The sequence below is a fragment of the Lissotriton vulgaris genome, chromosome 1_1, assembly GCF_964263255.1.
Source record: "Lissotriton vulgaris chromosome 1_1, aLisVul1.2, whole genome shotgun sequence".
NCBI lineage: Eukaryota > Metazoa > Chordata > Amphibia > Caudata > Salamandridae > Lissotriton > Lissotriton vulgaris.
Genome location: NC_141685.1, coordinates 1,806,989,690 through 1,807,008,749, shown reverse-complemented (window position 1 = coordinate 1,807,008,749; position 19,060 = coordinate 1,806,989,690). Strand labels below are relative to the sequence as shown.

Below are 19,060 nucleotides of genomic sequence, written 5' to 3'. Positions count from 1 at the left end.
TCAAGGGGTCTTATACCACCTTATCCTGATCAACATGTATCCCTTGAATACTGGCCATCCTCTCAGAGACTATGGCACCTATTTATATAAGAATATTTATGACTTCTAGACCATCCAAAATCTTAATGGTCATTGTATTCTGAGGGCAGCACTATAGAAGTAACTTTCAGTATTGAAATGACCGCACAACTCATATTAAATAATAAGGAAACACACTGTGTTCTACAAGAGATAATGGAGTATATGGGGCCTGGGCCTCTGACATTCTATTGTGTGCATTTGCTTTTTTCAGTTCAGGAATGAAGCTACTAGGTTTTGCTATCAATCTTGGTATTTATCTTACCTTTCAGCATAAAACCTAGCATTTCCCTCTGTTTGCTTTCCTCCACTAAGATTCTTTACTCCATTATTTCTCAGATTGTTTCACAATGACATTGCTAATCTGTTACTAGAATCACTGGTGTCAGTTTTTTTATAGCAACTTCATATACATAACTGAATATCTCTGAGAGAAGATTCACACATTGAAAATGTTGTGGACCAGTCTTTTACGAAGCATGCAAGGTTTACTGTGTGCACCTCTTCTGATTTCTCTGAAATGGTTTATGGAGGAATTTACAGCTCAGTTTAAAGTGCTCTGATGGCACAGTGTGCTTACCTTCTATCGTGCTAGGCAGCCTTTTGATTACAAATACAACTCTTTATTAGGATTTTTGCTTCATGCAGCAAAATACTTTATGGTTTCTTAGAACTCAGAACTTCAAAAAGCACCAATTGGGAGGTTGTACATTTTCTATCCAGGTCTCTACTTTGTCTAATAGTCTTCCAATTTCTCTTTGCTCTGTGCGCAGTTGGCTGATTTTATTGATCGTGTGAACAACAATTGTTCACCACATCTATCTCCTGTGCCTTTTATTAGTCTTTGGTCTCTAGCTCTGTTGTGCTTGCTTTTTGTTAGTGCCAGATACCTTTGCAGAATGAGAGTTAAATAAATGCCAAATATAACAAATATCTCCATTCAAAATGCAGTGGCAGGAGTTTCTAATGCAAACAACCAATAAATCTTGTGTCTAATGTAATCCAAATGTAATCCAAATGTGAGCTCAGAATGGGACAAAGTAGCTGTACAGCAAAAGTGCTGTAATGACAGCAAATATTGCCAGCAAGATCATAGAGTAGTTTGCCTGGATAACTTACTCTTCAATAGTAACAGATACTCAGTCTATTAGGACATCTTCGATTATCAACTCTGTAGAAAACCTCTGACATTTTAGAACCTCACTAAGACTCTCCTGGTCCACGAACCACCAGACTCGCAGGGGAGTGGCGGTCTTCCGACCTCCCTATCAAGAGGGCAGTTAGACCGCCATTGCACTGCCAAACCCACCAGGGATCAGAGATCCCTGGAGGTGGCACGGCGGTCTAGAGGCCGCGATATGCTTTCCGGGACCGTATGGGTCCCACCAAGCATATTACAAGTTTCCTTTCCACCACGGTTTTCATGGCGACTTCTCCTTCATGAAAACAGTGGCATACAGAATGTGCTGGATGTGCTATTCATAGAGAAGGAATGACTGAAACTTGAGAGCTCTATTCTTGGTTAATTACTGCAAGTAAGGTAATCCCTGCAAGCTTCCAATACCCCTTAATGAATTGGGTATCTTGCCTCAGCAATACATGCCAATCGTGCATAGATGCAAGAAGATTGAGAGGTACCGTAAAACAGTTAACTGAGAAAATCCTTTTCAAAGCTGAATTGTCTTCTTAAGTTGGAATTGCAACTTACCTAATAAACCTTAGCAGAAGAGGGGACAGTTCCCTTGATCGAGGCTCAATCCTTTCTGGGAATTCTGCCATTGCCTTCCAGAGGAGAAATCGGAAATTTGTGTAATCTGTCCTGTCACTCGTTTCAGTTCGATTCTTCAGCTGTTTCAGATACAAGCCTTCCAAATTACCTTCGTCAACAGTCTGATCATTGTGGTCTTCACTGAAATTTTGCTCATCTTTCAGTTCATCTTGAAGCTCTTTCTCTGCACATTAAAAAATGAAGCGGATATCAGATTTCAATTTAGCAATAATACACCTCTTTCTGCATGTCATTCCTGTAATGTTTTTAGGAAAACTGAGCACTTTTAGTTTTCTATGGCCAGATCAGGAACTATCTGGGCATAGTGGCGGAGAAGCCACTTTAGCATGTTGGACAGGAAAAATGGGACTCAGGCGGGAAGGTGTTCCGAGTGACTCACAGGAAGCAGCATTCAATAAAAGGTGATAGCCACTCACAGTACTTCAGTTTCAAAATCACATAAAGAAAGTGTTTCCGGTGCTTATCACTGGCACTTAATTGTCAACACCAGTGCTCGTGACAGTCTGCCACAGGTGGGTCATTTAGAGATGGCCAAAACAACAGCCAATTATTAATTTAATATACATAAAAAATTACTAATACATGCTACCCAAGCCATTACTATAGCTTTGGGGGCCTGGAATAGTCCAAATTGTCACACTGGTAGGAATGTGATGGTTAGCAGTTGTGTTCTTACGGTCATTGGCAGCATGGCAGGGGCAATGTGTGATGCAAGCTGCAGTGGCCTTCTGACGAGAGCCCTTGCAACTTATTTTTTACAAATTAAAAACTGTCCTGGCCAGATATCAGTTCTGAAAATGAGCAGCAAATAAACTCACTGTTGTCTCCAATACACCCTGGTACATTCATCTTGTAGGAAGCTGGCTCTGTTTATACTATACCAAAGTAAGGCTTAGTGTGTACAGAGTCCAGTGGAACCCCAAAGGTAGACAAGGTAAACTTAGATAATACCTTGCTCTCTATTTGTGGTAGTGTGGGCGAGCAGGAAGGTTTTATCAGTGGTTAATGTTAAGCATTTATTGTACACACTCAGGCAAGAAATGATGTCACACACTCAAAGACTGAACTCAGACCAATTTCTTTGTATAAAAATACTATTTAGTTGTATTTTATTTTCTAGAACGAAGCCAGGCCTGGTAAAGTTAACTGTAATAAGACTTTTAAATACAGTTTGAATGCAGTTGAATGCAATGGGATTGGGTACAACAGGTAAGTCATTTGTTTATAAACAGTGTGTATAATTTTCAGATTACCTTTTAAGTTACTTTTTCTACTCAGTGTAATATGCCTAGATATCACACTGGGGCATTTTCTAGATACAAGGTAAGCAAATCAGTTTTTGTACATATGCAGTTTCTTATGGTTTCATACAAACCAACTCCACACTTGAAACAATTTTCACAAGAAAGCAGTCAATGCAGTCCTATGGGAGAAAACAATGTTATCGATTTAACAGTGAGTACTTGGGTTTGGGAGTTGGCTTTCTGGGGTTAGAACCAGGGTTGCCCCAGGGTCAAAGCACCCTCAGCGGCACTAGGGTGGCCAGGTGCAGGGTGCAGAGGTCCAGTGCTAACCAAAGGGGGATAGGGTGCCTCCGGTTGGTGGCTGCTCACGGGCAGGCCACAAGGTTGTGGGAGCAAAGCTCCTGGCCTTTGCACAGGGCAAAGGGGGATACGATTTAGCAGACAAAGTGAATCCACAGGGACTGCCAGGTGCAGGGTGCTGTTTTGGCATCGGGTGCCCTGGTTTCAATGGGAGTTGCCGGTTTTGGATTCTGGCTGCAGGCTCGGTCCAGGAAGTCTTCCAGGAGGAACCAGCAGCCGGGCAAGTAAGTTGAAGTGTTTGGGGACGTAGATGCACCTCTGATTCTCTTCTCCAGGGCAGCTGGATGCAGGGTGTCTTTTGAGGTCGGATTTCAACTTACCGAGACACTCACAGTTGGTGGGGGCATCTCCGTGCAGAGGCTATAGGTGATGTCGGGGAGTCCTGAAGGGGTCAACCCATGGTGGACTCGGACTCTGAACGCTGGGGGACCTCGAGGGGACCAGTGAGCCACTCTGACTCGGGCCCTAGGCCTTGTATGCAGTGGTGGTTCCTGGCATCGGATTTCTTTGTCCTCAGAAGGCTCAGAGTCTTTCTTTGGTGATTCTTCTGAACAGAGCTGCTGTTCAAAGGAGATCTTTGTTGACGGCAGTCAGTCCTCCCAGGGGTTCTGGATGTCGTTGGCTGCAGGAAAAAGGTGATTTTTGGTGCAGTATCTCTGGAACCTGCAAACGAGACGGTAGGGCTGGGGCCAAGTCAGTTCTTCTCTGAAGTCTCCCCTGCTGGGCATCTTTTTTAGTACTTCTTCGTAGGTTGCAGTAATCTATCTCCTAAGTTTAAGGCTGCCCCTTTAAATACTGTATTTAGGGGGTGTTTCAGTGGTCTTGAGGACAGTAGCCAACGGGCTACTGACCTTAGGATGACATAACATAACGTGTATTTGTAAAGCACACCTTCACCCGGAGGTATCTTGGCGCTGAATAACAGATGTTTCTTGTTACCCAACTCAATGGCACTCATTTTATCGACCTCAGATGGATGAAAGGTAGAGTGGACCTGCTGGGATTTGAACCTGTGACCATGAGGTCGAACACAGGTCCCTGCAGTGGAGGCATTAGTCCACTGAGCCAGGAGATCCTTGGTGTGCTCACCCCACGTCGGGGAGTGGGCACAATCACTAATTCTGATTGGAGAGTGCCTACTATATGCAAGACAGCATGCACTGAAGAGTGGGCTTTACCTCACCTCCCCCTCCAGAGGGGTGGGGTTGGCAGAGGTAAGCACACTTTCTGGGCTGTTCTAGTTTTTCCTGCCTGTATTCCCACCGAAAAGAAGGGGAGACAAAAAGGGGGCCTGCTCCTAATAGGACAGACTGAGGGTCGCGTTACAAAGGCAGCAAGGCCTTTGAAGCTTCCCTGCCAAAGATGGCTCTCCGTGACCTGGGGGAGGTGTGACCACCTCTGCCCAGGAAAGGCTTTGTTTCTGGGCTCAGAGAGCAAAGGCTCCTACCACAGGGGTCCAGAAACATGTTTTGTGGTGGCAGGCTGGTGGTTTTACTAGTCAGGCCAAAGCGGCCATCTAAATTCTCAGGATTGACCACTCAGGATCTTTAGCGCCAAGATGCTCCCTACGGAGCGAACGTCGCGCTCTACAAATAACCTCACAAATATCACAAATATCAGGGAACCCACCAGAGGCTGGTCGTTTTTCAGGGGGCATCTCTAAGATGCCCTCTGAGTGCATGGTATAATAAATCCCACACTGGCATCAGTGTGAGCTTAGTATGCTGAGAATTTGCTGCCAAACATCCCAGAATTCAGTAAAGCCATTATGGTTGCTGTGGAGTACCTAATGACAAACTCCCAGACCATATACTCCTTATGGCTTTACTTCACTTAGACACTGTGGGGGTATAGTGCACATGCAACTGTGCCCTCACCAGTTGTATAGTGCACCCAGCAAGGGGGGTGTCTTACCTATAGGCAATGGGTTGCAGGCATGGCTCACAGGTATGTGTGCCATGTTGACTCTTCACTTTTCTATGCACCAAAACACACAGCCTGCAATGGCAGTGTGTGTGTTAAGGTACAGGTCCTCTAAGGTTGGCACAATATGTGCTGCAGCCTTTAGATGCCTTCCCTGGTCCTAGTGTCCTTGGTACGAATGAAACCTTTTACAAGGGACATGCATGTGGCTAGAGAGGTGCCAATTGGGCGTACAGTTTTAGGAAGAACACAAGCCCTGGGAACCGGATTGGTAGGGACCCAGAGCACATCAAGTCAAGTTAAATCATCTCTGTTCGCATTTGATAAATGCATAAAAGTACAAATATATTACACAACAGATACAAGATATGCAACAAATCTTTAAAAAATATTTAAAACAATATTAGAATAGATTAAAAAACGGCCTTCTATGGCTTAACAGACTCTAAAAGTAAAGCACCAACATGGAGTGTAATAACAATTTCATTACAGCATTGCACCTACAATCCTGTAAAAGCAGTGTCAGAAGATACCAAATCAGATAGAACAACCCCTCTTGCAGATGACTTCTTTCTAATCTGTAAGATTGATTGCAAGAAGGATGCTGTCATCAAACAAATAAATGGAGTCTCTAGAGTGCTTATTACAGTAAGAGCATGCAAATGCGTATATATAAAATTATAAGATATTAAAATAAGCAAAAGAATAAAATGTGAGAAATGGATTGGGAAGACCACTCATCATACAGGCAAGGCGCCAGTTGATTAAGTGAGTAAACCTGGGACAGGTAGCCAACCATTAGGAGGAAGATGTTCAGTCTCATCCTAATTAGTAAAAATCGATGCACATTACTAGAGACAAAAGAAAGGTAGGAGGCATGACCCAGTGCCACTGCGGGTAATGCCTGATAAGTTATAACCGTAGCTTTAAATAAGTTTTGTTGCCACCTATCATCATCGCGCTCAGCAAAACAAAGATCTTTTCATCTTGATTTGACTTGCCCATGCTTCCTCCCAAAATTGCCTCTTCCTCTCTTCTCTTACCAATTTATATTTAGCCCTCAGGTCTATTATCAGCATTTGATTTCTGGGATGTATCTTAAGGTCATTCTAAAGTTCTCGCGATGCCTTGGAGAAATTAAGCTTGAACCATTTGGTGGGCTGTGAAATCTTTTGAGGAAATGGTTGGAAAAGATGGGTTTACTAATGCAAGTTAAGATTTTGCTGAAAGCGACCACCACTTGTGAACTACTTGTTTGTCAGTCTAAACAGGTTTGGATCTCCTGTAATGTGTCCCCTACAACCAATGGGAGAAAAGAGTTAGAATCAATTTTTCCCATTTTAAAGTAAAAACATTTTCTGGATAAAAGTGGCTTAGGGACAAGAAGTGAGCTTGATTTTCTTCACACACTTCTTAAAATTTGCAGGAATAATTATAAAATCAATTGTTGAGGTAGATCCAGGACAATAAAAAGTAGGGGGTGATTTGACTCGTGGAAAGATGTAATGGGTTTATTAAAACTAAATCCCAAATCAACAGAAGACTATTTAAGATGTTACCATATTTGTGATGATTAAAATGGGTAATCAGACTAATTCGAGTCGGTTAACCCGCAAATACGCTGATCGATTTTGCTACATGTATGCGTATTAAAATCTCCCGCTCAAATAATCAAGAGTGGTCTTATGTAATGGTAAACGAAATCCTCTAAAATTGTAACAAGCTCTTCGGCCACTGAGTGATCCGAGAATTTATTGAAATAAAAGTTTATCAATTACAGGTCAGACTTACCACGACCGGTTGCTACTATCATGTGAATATATGGCAAGCTATTCATAAAAGGGACTTTTTTTAATGAGGATTTATTAACTATTAGTGTAGGTCGACCCCCTTTTGCTCTACCCGAGGATGAAGAGACAGCAGGAGTGAAAAAGGAACGGTAACCATTAACAAAAACAGCTGCGTTTCCTGTAAAAAACAAAGTGTGAACTCCTAAACTCTTTATACCAATCCAGGTTATCTTTTTTAATGTCATATCCTGCTATGTTTCAGTAAAGGAACGTGAAGCCCTCGAAGGGCTCCTGTCAGATGAACTCTACCAAATGAATAGAACTTGGTATGCTAGATAGATTTGGCGTGGGGTCAGTATCTTGCGAGTTTTGAACCAAAGACTGTGCCCCCATGGAATTTGCGGCAAGAGAAACTCTTAAATTGGAACATTCTAGCACCTTGGTAGAATAAATTAATTTGGATGGTAAAGGGAGTCAATCACATGAGTCCAGGTCCACCAAAGGGGCAAACCTATTAGAAATGGGAACAAAGCTATAGAGCTGCTGGCGGGGGATGGGCAGAGTGCTTTTTTAATGAGTGGCTTAGGCTGTATGAATTAAAACTGTTTATCGCAGAGGGTTTATAGAAAAAGCCCAAAGGGACTGTGTAAATGTGCGACTGTGATGAAGGATAGACCAGTAAGGACCCTAAAAGTTTGCTGACCAACCTTTGATTGCCACAATTGAGCATGACACAGTAGTTATCGATCTCTTTGTGTCAGACCCAATCCAAGGAGTCCTACGGGCTATGATCAAGTGATTTTGGACATAAATGGCTATGTTTGAGGCTTGGGACAGCCATTGCGGAGCTTTAGCCATTAAATGCTTTGTTGAATAATTTTGATTGTGTAAAAGAAAAGGGACATTAACTAATATTAATACAAAGGGACAAGATGCAGGGGTAGATTTGTGAACTGATGGGTGTTCTTTAGTGATGAAGAAGGTGGAGGAGGCTTGAGTTCGGACTTGCTCCTAGAAATATGCTCCTTTACAACATTATCTGAGCGATGTGTCTGGGAGAAACTATGCCTTATAGTAGTTTATGTAAGTAACAGCACTTGGCGGGCCCTGGTATGGAGTGGTACCAACAATCTTACTTTTGTAGCTCTGACATAGTGTGTGAATATTCAAGTTACATGATTTACAGAGTGTAACTTGGTTATCTGAGACATCAGATCAAGAGGTAATGTTAGAGGGAACACAATTCGCACGCCCCCCCCCCAAAGTATGTTGTGATGCCCTACTAGATATCAACCCTTCAAATGTGCAGTCTTTAGTGTCCAACCGCTTGAAAATCTGCTGCAATAATTGTTTAACCCCTTGGATGCTGCCGCGATTCTGCGCCTGTACGGCACATTCCGATTGCGGGTGTGGTCATGACGGCCGGGAGCCGTCATCAGCACACGAGCACTGTGTGCCATGACGGCTCCTGGCCGTCATCAGCATGCAAGGGGTTAAATTTGACTTGAAATTCATGCCAATTTAAAGTTAATGTTGCAGAGTCCTGATGCAGGCAGTAACTGATTAGCAGTACTGGTGAGCCCAAAGAGGAAACAGCCTTTCTAGTTTTTATGGCTGGGCATGTGATGGTTGTTTTGGCTGATCCTCTTTTCCTTTTGCCATTAGTTCCAGATATCATTGGTAAAGGGGGAGCTCCACTGGCACAGAAAGCACTAGGGGTTGCTAATGAGGGTTGGGAGGCAGACAAAGTGTCAGTTAATTGTACCTGCAGGTATTGCGGCTCAGTTCCGGCAAGAGAATTGCCCCCGCCCCGTGATAAAAGGGGGTCGCCTGTTACCTGCCCCGTCCACACACCCCGCCAAAGCCTACTTTCTGTAACATCAATCTCTCTTTCCAGAACCATTTTTGCCTTGGCTAAAAAGGTATCCAAAGATGGAGTAGTTACCTCTGCAAGAGCGGCAGTCGTCTTTTTCTTGCCCATGTTGAGCTCAGTGAAGTCGACGTAAGGGGGGCAAGCCCAGCCTCCTTTGGGCTCCGACATGCGTGTACAGCACCCCTTTGGCCCGGCTTTGCATGGGCGCCTCCACCGCTGCGGGAATGCGGTGCACTTTAATGCATTGTTCTCCTGTAGGGGCTGATGGGAGTTGACGGCTCCCCGGCTGCAATCAAGCAGCAACCCCGCACAGTAGGCACCAGGAAACAGATGGGTGAGCTGAAGGCTACGCTGGCTGTAGGATTGTGCAAAAACAACAGGTGATGGACCGAATGTGGATCAATGTCACACACTCAACCCAGTCCAAAGATCTGGGCCCCAAATCCATCGTTTTTTGCACTCCACACCACCCTCGGTTAGACAATGGCGATATGCAAATCAGCTCTGACCCTGTGCCTCATGGGAACAGTCCAGTCCGAACTACAAAAGCCATGTCCTTTCCAGACCGGAATCAAGCATCCAAGGACCGGACCGGTTTCGAGGTAACACCTCATCAGCCCGGCTAGCTTGACTCCAGTGGTGTGGAGTGCCTGGGACCCACGTCTGGGCATCCCCAGCGCACTTAGGGCGGAATATGCAATTGGCTGTAGGATTGCGGCACGCTTTTATACGCTGTTCTCTTGTAGGGGTTAATGGGAGTTGAATTCTCCCCAGCTGCATTCAAGCGGCTCCCCCGCACACTAGGCACCAGGAAACCGACAGGTAATTTGGCGGCAACGCTGGTCATGGGATTGTGGCGCGCTTTAATGCGCTCTTCTCCAGTAGGGGCTGATGGGAGTTGAAGTCTCTCTGGCGGCAACTCCAAGGGCATCAGAAATCTGGCAAAAATGGAGAGGTTACTGCAACAGAAACCCAGCGTCCTACACATCTCAGTTGTAAAAGACTAGAAAATGCTCTCTTCCATCCTGTTAATCCATGTATTTCATGCAGTACAGCAAACGTGTAGAGTACAACTTTCTATGTAAGAGCTACATGTAGCACAAAAACACATGCTAAAACCTCTTAAAACCAGAAACAACCTGCTCACGCAAATACACCAGTGTCTCACCAGTAAGTTCTTTAAACCTCTTGTGCAATATAAAATCCTATTTGGGTTAATGAATGTGGATCACCATGATCCACATACAGTAAGTATGCAAGTTACTAGAAGAAGTAAGAATCTTACTCTTAAGGCTAGATTCCTCTAATCTCAGCTTAGGAAGAAATTAGACAGAAAGATAAGAGGCAGGACTAGGCAGTTTGATAAGCCTCTGAGATTGTTAGTTCGTTTTTAGAATTTGTATTGCGCAACAGCTACCCAAAAAGGGTTTCCTGGATTAGACAGAATAGTCGAGACAGCAAAACTAGTGCGTTTTATTGAACAAACAGCCAAGTTTTAAGTGACTTGCGGAAAGTGATGTAATTTGTCTCATTTCGGAGCGTGACAGGGAGTGTATTCCAGAGTGAGGGCCCTAAATGTGCAAAAGAATTTCCCCCCATCCGGGCCAGTTTGAATTTTAGGACGACAAATCTTCCTTGAGTGGCTGATCGTAGATTCCGGGACAGGATATATGGTTTAGCCAGAGCAAGGGTAACTGGGGGCCATTCCTGATTTAATTTTATGCATATAGGAGAGTGTCTTGAATTTTACTCGGCTCTCGATTAGGGCAAAAGTGCATGAACAAGCAAACACTCAGCACAGACTCTTGTATCTTGTATGTGCAAAGCAGTGCTTCCAAAAAGTGCGTGGGCTTGACCAAGCTGCTCTCTTCAACATTTATTTTTGATTAGCTCTGTAGCAACAGGAGAGAAGTATGTGGTTTCAAATTCACAAATAATAATAATCATTTGGCAGAAAGTACTGATACCTTTCTGAGGGTAAACCCCCTGTATAGAGCAAAAACTCCTGATCTATGTCAAAAAGAGAAACATATATTTCTGAATTCATATCTTCAGCTGGAATTCTCTTCACAAGTAACAATAAGCCTCATTTTCAAGTGTGACAAATGTCAATGTTATTAGAACACCTAAATTATGAAGAGAAAAATTCAGCTTGCAACTGAGGTGTATGGGGAAGAAGTTAAGAAAAAACAGTGGATATATCGATTGGTTTAGGTTTTATAGCAAAAAGTACTTTCAGTAATGATAACAAATTCTGCAGGACTGACAAATTCTGCAAACATACTTGGCCTCTTGACTTCCACTCCCAAAATTTTTTAAGACGCTGGTGTCTTAAAAATAATTTTTGTTTCAACTTAAAGTAACAAAATATTGAGACTAAGTTAGATTATGCTTTTATAATTTGAGTCACTGGTTTGGGGAAAACATAAAAGATATGATCATTTATTAGGCTGTAGTATTGGGAAACAAAAGTATGAGAAATCGGTTAAATAAGGAAAAATAAGGTTATTAAAAAAAGCTATTTCATGAAAAGAACAAAGTACAAGACCTTTTGAAAAATCACAATGCCCTCGTACCCCCTTAAATAAAACTCACCTGAATGGAATGCAGACTTCTCCAAGTGTTCATAATATATCTTCCAGAAAACCTTGTTTTCCATTCCATTTGCATGAGAACTAAAACAATATTGAAATAATTACACTGCAAAGTAAAGTCAGAATGCTATTTCTAACATTAAAAAATATCTTTTGGCAGCACCAATGCTGATACACACAATGCCTGCTTGCTTGTTGGGCAGAGACAGACACACCAAATTAAGCCTCAGTACCTTAAGTCTGTGATGTAATACACTGTGACCAAGCTTGCAAGCATGATCTGCAGTCCAGTTTCATGAACTGCAAAAATCAGTGATGCCCAAGCTACCACAACATCAGCCAAACCGATAGTATCCAGGACAGTGGTAGCCACAGCTGAGCATCATGTAATTTTCAAGCATCCTTTAATGGATTGGTTAGAGCATATGAAAAAACACAGCCTAGGCCTCGATTGTGAGTGTCCTATAAATTCAGATGAGCCTGTTAACTGGAGTTACTGGGCCCTTCGGATTTAAGAGTCAATGATTATCACACAGAGATTATCTGCAGAAAGCAAGCAGAAATCTCAGTGTGAAACTCTACAGAAAACATGCGAGAATCTGTGTGATAAGACCAAACCAAATGTTATTACCCAAAAACTTGCAATCAAGGTTATTTTCTTACACCTCAAATTAAAGGGACTGCCCCAGTAAAAGTAATTAGCAGAAATAGAAGGGATAATTCTACGACACTCAAAATTGTGGCCTCAAATTCAGATTATTTCAACTGGGCAAAAACAACAGTTTTATTTTTCTTATTTTGATCCATATGTAAGAAAATCTCAAATGATTTCACATCTTATTTCACCCAGATGATCATTCTTTCCTAATTCCAGTACACAGTCCTGGTGGCTAATGTCAGAGACACTAATAAACAATTATGCAACAATCCACTAAATGTTTTCTATAGGTTCAAGATTCATCTCAAAGAGATCAACTGCTGAGGCAAGAAGCAGCATGTTTGTTTTGTAAACACTAAAGCAAGACATGTATCAGTTAGAGAAGACACATTTGCCCCACGCTGGTCAGCACATTATACTTTTTATTGAATTTAACTTCTCCTTGAAATAATAGAGGGTTATGTTAACAATCAGTGGCCCCAGAAATGTGAGCGAAATTTGCATGTTTGTTCAATGGGTTGCAAGGTTAGTGAAAGGACTTACTTTAACTATATTAAAGGAACCTGAGACCCAAACAGTGCAACATTGAAAAGAAAGGCCCTGTCATTTCATTATTGCAAATATTCAGAGAGCGGCATTCTCTGATGTGTCTAGTCAGAAAAACACACCTTTACAGACAGTTGTGTATATAAAATACAAAACTACTTTAAGAAATAGTATCCATTATTTTGTAACATTTGCTACTTTTAACTTAATATGTAAACACAAGGGGTACAATTTTCTTGTTTGTCCATACTCACGTTAGAAGTTCAATAGCTGGATCCCAAAGAGGACTGAAATTAATGTATAGCATCGCAATTAAATATCGGAGTGGTACCTGTTGTTAAAGATAAAAGGGTTGAACATAAATTCTTTATTTTTTGCAAATGACATTTGAAAGTTATTTCCAAATTCATAAGCTTATTACTAAGCCTTTATGACCAAGAAATTGTCTCCAAAACAATAAAAGAAGCCAAACTCTTTTGAACCTGTTAAGTCCCAGGTGTTTTGCTCAAAGTCTACAGGGATCTCAGACATATCTTTTGTTGACTTTCAATACCCAATGAGGCATACAACGTTCTACCACACCAGTTTGCTTAGTTTTCCTTTTTTCACTCAAATAGGCCATTATTATGATCACTAGATCAGTATAATGATCTGACTAGATTAGGATTCATGAGAATGACTTGGACATCAACAACGTAGCTAACGGTCACTTTGTCACAGAAATAAAAGCAACTAACAGGTCACAGGAGACCGAATACCAGTCACTTACTCACTACTTCCATTGATATTGTCACACAATGGTTTTTATTTTATAATACACCCACATGACAGGGCACAAAATCCTACTATACTCAACAATTTAAATTCAACAACATTTTCATGTTCTGTTTCAATGCAAAAAGGTAGTGACCTTGCAATTTAGAGTTCAAATGAAGGGAAAAATATTAGCATCAATCTTTTGAAATGTTACTGACTCACATGAGACACACTTTTCACAGACTTAAAATTTACAAGAACAGTTGTCTCCTTCAAAACTGTAGCCATCTTCTCGGTAACCTGAAAGGAACTATCATGATTTAGGCCCTAATTTCTAAAGGTTTACTAAGTTATCACAGACTGTTCATGCTTCCCTTGGAGATTTCAGGTGCTGACAGCAGCAGAAGACTCTGGGGGCAACTGCAGCATAGAAAGGAATTGCAGAAGGAATCGCACCTGCGACTACCGATTTCCCTTACAATTCTTTATTACTCAGGCGATTTTCAGGGTTCAACCTGCAATCCTGATTTATTCCGCACCCCAGAGTTAACAAGATACCTGGTATGTTTACCTGGTCCGGCCTCCTTCCCCTCCCTGGGAGCTAAACCTGGTGCTATCAAGATTGATGAGTACGCCTTTTGAACCCATACACAAAGCAACATTACAACACCTTTCTTGGAAGGCGGCTTTCTTGATAACGTCAGCTCGCAGAATGAGCAAAATACATGCTCTATGCTCTAAGGAACCTTATACAGTCTTCCATCTTAATAGATCGTATTGAGGACGCAACCCTGTTTCCTCCCTCAGGTGGTGTCGGATTTTCATGTGAATCAGACCATATCTCTATCCATCTTTTTTCCTAACCCCTCCACTCCAGCTGAGAGGGCTTTACACTCTCTGGACCTGAAAAAAGTTTTCAAATTCTATCTGGATAGGTCCAAGTCCACAAGAACATCCGATCAACTATTTGTTAACCTTGCATCGATCAGTACAGGTTTTGCAGCTTCAAAGCAGTCCATCTCCAGATGGATAGTTTCATGTATCAAGCTAGCTTATCAATTAGCGCAGAGGCCCCTTGGGTTTACCCCCAAAGCGCACTCTACCAGAGGAAAAGCGGCTACTACTGCTTTTCTACATAACATGCCCATATCTGAAATCTGGAAAAGCGGCTACTACTGCATTTCTCCATCACATGCCCATATCTGAAATCTGCACGGCGGCGACTTGGAGGTCCGTCCATACATTTACGAGGCACTACTGTCTAGATTCAAACACCAGAACAGACACCCAAGTAGGCCAGGCCTCTGATTCAGGCTGATGTTGTATGTTGTGTCATTCTCTCTCATTTGCCTGCAGGTGGAAGACGGGCTTGCTATTCTATTCAATGCATATGACTATTGATGAGGATCCCCTGGAAGAGAAGATTAAGTTACTTACCTGTAATCCTAGCTCTCAGGCAAATGAGATTTTTTTCATTGTTAAAGGAGAATAAATATATATATATATATATATATATATATATATATATATATATATATATATATATATATATATATATATATATTTCTGCAAATACCTCGCAGCAGCGCTCCTCCAAAGAAACACGAGGCAAGGACCAACTTTTCTCAGCATCTTATTTATTTAGCCATTAACCAGAAAGTCATGACGCGTTTCGGCCGTCCCAGCGGCCTTGGTCACATGGCGATACAGATTGCTTTTGCCCCTTTTAAAGTGATATTGTGCAGTCACATGTTACATTGATGGACATAAACAAAATACTACCTGTATAAATACATTTGCCTGTATTTTCTCATAGGTGCCAATACAGAGGTGAATTAATAGCTGTATAAATACATAAATTAATCCTATAATCTCATTGTATAAAAAATTATTTTGTGTATATACATTTGCAGCTTCAAATCTCATGTGAAAGAGTATTTATAGTTTTGCAATTTTTATATATAACAGCATAAATGCCTTTAACTCTTCAAGTTGGTAATGAGAAAAATATGTCAATTTTGTCCATCAAATCCATTGATAAATATTGTGCATAGTCAGTGCTCACCAACGTGTATTAAATCATAATACAAAATAATAATAATAATAATAATCACTACTATTACATGATAGTAGAGAAAGAAAGATCCAAAAAAGAAATTAGCTTAATCTATAAGGACCCTACAAAAAAAGAAGAAATGAATTCATAATGAACATATTACCAGCCATTGAAAACTCGGAAGAAGGGGATATAATACCGTTTGATATTATTTAGTTCTATTAATTCATTCTCACCTTCAACCATATTGTAGCGCCTGTATTTTAAAGTGACTTCGTGTCAACAAGAAAAAAATATATATATAATTTTTTCCTTTAAAGTGACATCGTGCAGTCAAAGTGCAAATACAGATAAAGTGGCTGGTGCTGGAGGGTTATACTGGAATGAGGTAGTAAAGGGAGGAAAAAGCTTAACTCTGTTCAAACAGAGTTATACTTTGGTATTCAAGACAAGATATGATCATACATTACCAATGTAGCACATATAAAAAATCACACCATAAAACCAATCTATTAAAAAGAGGGAATCGGTGACATGATTAAAATCAGCTATCACATCAAACATCAGGATAAAACAAGCTACCCTAATATTTAAAACGACGGCTAAAATCAATCAATTCATATATATACACATACACCCATACATTACACTCAATATATAAATAATACACAATACATTATAATATAAATACAAGTGTATAAAAAAAAGTGCAAGGTGCAGACCAACTCCTCTTATAGTATGGTATATTGTTGTATCATGGTGTTAACTATATGGCTAAAAAGTGACATTATCATAAAGTGATCATAAGTATGTGTGGAGGTCCTCCGTGGTGTTAAGACCTCCCGGCCACTTTGAATTAAACTCCAAAATATATTTGGTTTCAAGCCTGCACATACACGCCTCCCTATCGCCTCCCCTTTTGGTAAGCGGGATGGATTCTATGGCGAAGTATTTGAGACACTGAGGCTTGCTGTTGTGACACGCCTCAAAGTGTCTGGCCACTGGGTAACTCTGGTCTTTGTTTACAATGGCGTGCAGATGTTGTAGGATACGCTTGTGAATTTGCAGTTTACTGCTACCAATATATTTGAGTTTGCAGTCACATTCCAATATATACACACAGTTTTCAGTTCTACAGGTTAAATGCTGTTTTATCTCCCTCGTAGTTCTTGGGATTACTGTTGTGTATTTTTTGGTGTTGACACCATGTTGGCAAGCCTTACATGCCAGGCATTTATAGAAGCCCCTGCTGGTGGGTCGCCAAGGCTCCTTGCCTATGTATTCTTGGCTGTTTTTTGAGAGGATGGAGCCCATACTTAGACTTTTACGAAAAGTAATAGAAGGATTTAGGGGCATCACATCACCAATCATGGGATCATCTTTTACAAAGTGCCAGTTTCTTCTGACTATACTCCTGATTTCTTTCTCCTGCTTGGAGTAAGTCAGAATAAGTCTAACTTCGTTGGTTTTGTCACATTGTTTCACTTTCTCAATCAACAAGTCACCTCTTTCTTTAACCCTGGATTTCCTTATAGCAGTGTTCAATATCTTAGCAGTGTAACCCCTGTCAACAAATCTCTGAAAACTTTCCTGTTGTTTAACAATCATGTCATCATGATTACTACAAATACGGCGGATGCGTAGCATCTCGCCGTACGGTATGGATTTGATTAGATGTTGGGGATGAGCACTCGTGGCATGTAAAAGAGTGTTACCTGCCGTCGGTTTCCTAAAAAGAGTACTGGTAAGAATATTATTAGATATAAAAACCTGTACATCTAAAAATGTCACCGATTCCCTGCTTACATCAGAAGTAAAATGCAGATTAAGATCACTTTCATTGATTTCATGTATGAAATTTAAAACACTTTCCTCGGAACCACGCCATACAATAAATAAGTCATCAATAAACCGGAGCCAACATGTGATATTAGTGGTGCAGTATTTCTCAAATTTGCTCCTGAGGACCAGTTCCTCCCACCACCCCATAAATAGGCATGCGTAACTGGGGGAGAAACCGGCCCCCATTGCTACACCTTGGACCTGTTGGTACATTTGTCCATTAAAAATGAAGAAGTTATTGTTGAGGCAGAATGTTAGCATTTCTAAAAGCATTTTGGTATGTTGGGCCAGTTCGATAGGCCTGCGGCTAAGGTAGTACTCACATGCACGCAGGCCATCCTTGTGCTTTATACATGTGTATAATGAACTGACGTCCAACGTTACCAACAGCAGGTCTGGGCTCCACACTACATCCTCCAATTTTCGCAGAAAGTCACTGGAGTCTTGTACATATGACTTTAAAGATTTCATGTGTGGCTGCAAAAAATAATCAATGTACCTTGAGAGGTTTTCCAACGGGCCACCACATGCTGCAATTATTGGTCTGCCTGGTGGATTGGAGATACTCTTGTGGACCTTTGGTATGAAATAAATATATGGAGTGAGTGGATGATCTTTTTTAACATACTTAAACTCATCTCCACTTAGCATGCCAAGGCCCTTCCATGCCACCAGGTTCTTACACAAGGCCTCTAACATTGCCGTGTATTTCTGAGGATTGCTCTTTGTATAGCATTGTGGGTCATCTAATTGCCTGTGCGCCTCCTCAAGGTACTCCGTGGTAGGCCATAAAACAATGTTCCCGCCTTTGTCTGAATTCCGAACTATAACTTCAGCATCTTTTAACTTAGTGGACAATTGTTTTAGCTTTCTTTCCTGATTCGTAAATTGTCGCTTATTATTGTCAGTCTTTAAGGCCATCTTTTTCACTTGTTGCACCACAGCATCGCTAAATGAGTCAAGGCCATCACGTGCCGCCAGGGGAATGTATTTGGACTTAGGTTTAAATGGGGTGATTGGTTTCATCTGACCACTGGATGCCACTATCTCCTGTGTCCTCATGGTCTCATCAATCCCCAGCTGGCACATGTCACGATATAGATTTAGGTCACTGACTGCCAGTTCAGAGGTGCTAGTCGTTAATCTTGTTGGAACATTTTCTGTGCTGGCTGTCTTATTTAGGATTTGTTTCTTAAGTTTCAATTTCCTTATAAATCTGTAAATGTCTGCCCTCGTGGTGGTATAAGAGAAATTAGACTCAGGGCAAAAGCTCAAACCTAAGCTTAGAAGCTGCTCTTCTGCAGCTGATAGTTGAACTGAGCTTAGGTTGATTATGGATTTGGCTTGTTTCTCCTTGCTGGATTGATCTCCATCACAGCTCACAGTATTGGAAGAATCCATAGTGTTGTCTTTGGCTAGGCCTGGGGTTTCTTGCTCCTCCCCCGTCCACGGCCTTGTCCCCGCTTGGTTGGCTTGCCTTTGTTTGGCTGCTTTTCTTCTGCCCCTCCTGCGTTGGGACTTGGATGGGACGATTTTCCCTGGAAGTGCGAT

General features: G+C 41.5%; 1 protein-coding gene across 1 annotated transcript in view; it reads right to left on the bottom strand.

Annotated features, from left to right (window-relative positions):
* The window catches only part of UTP20 (UTP20 small subunit processome component), a 1,022,377-nt gene that overhangs the window by 745,503 nt on the left and 257,814 nt on the right, over nucleotides 1-19,060 (bottom strand). The window contains exons 19-21 of the mRNA XM_086919130.1: nucleotides 13,110-13,186; nucleotides 11,653-11,732; nucleotides 1,787-2,030 (exon numbers count right to left, since the gene is read on the bottom strand). Of these exons, the coding sequence (XP_086775256.1) occupies nucleotides 1,787-2,030; nucleotides 11,653-11,732; nucleotides 13,110-13,186 (401 nt within the window). The remainder of the gene's footprint in view (nucleotides 1-1,786; nucleotides 2,031-11,652; nucleotides 11,733-13,109; nucleotides 13,187-19,060) is intronic.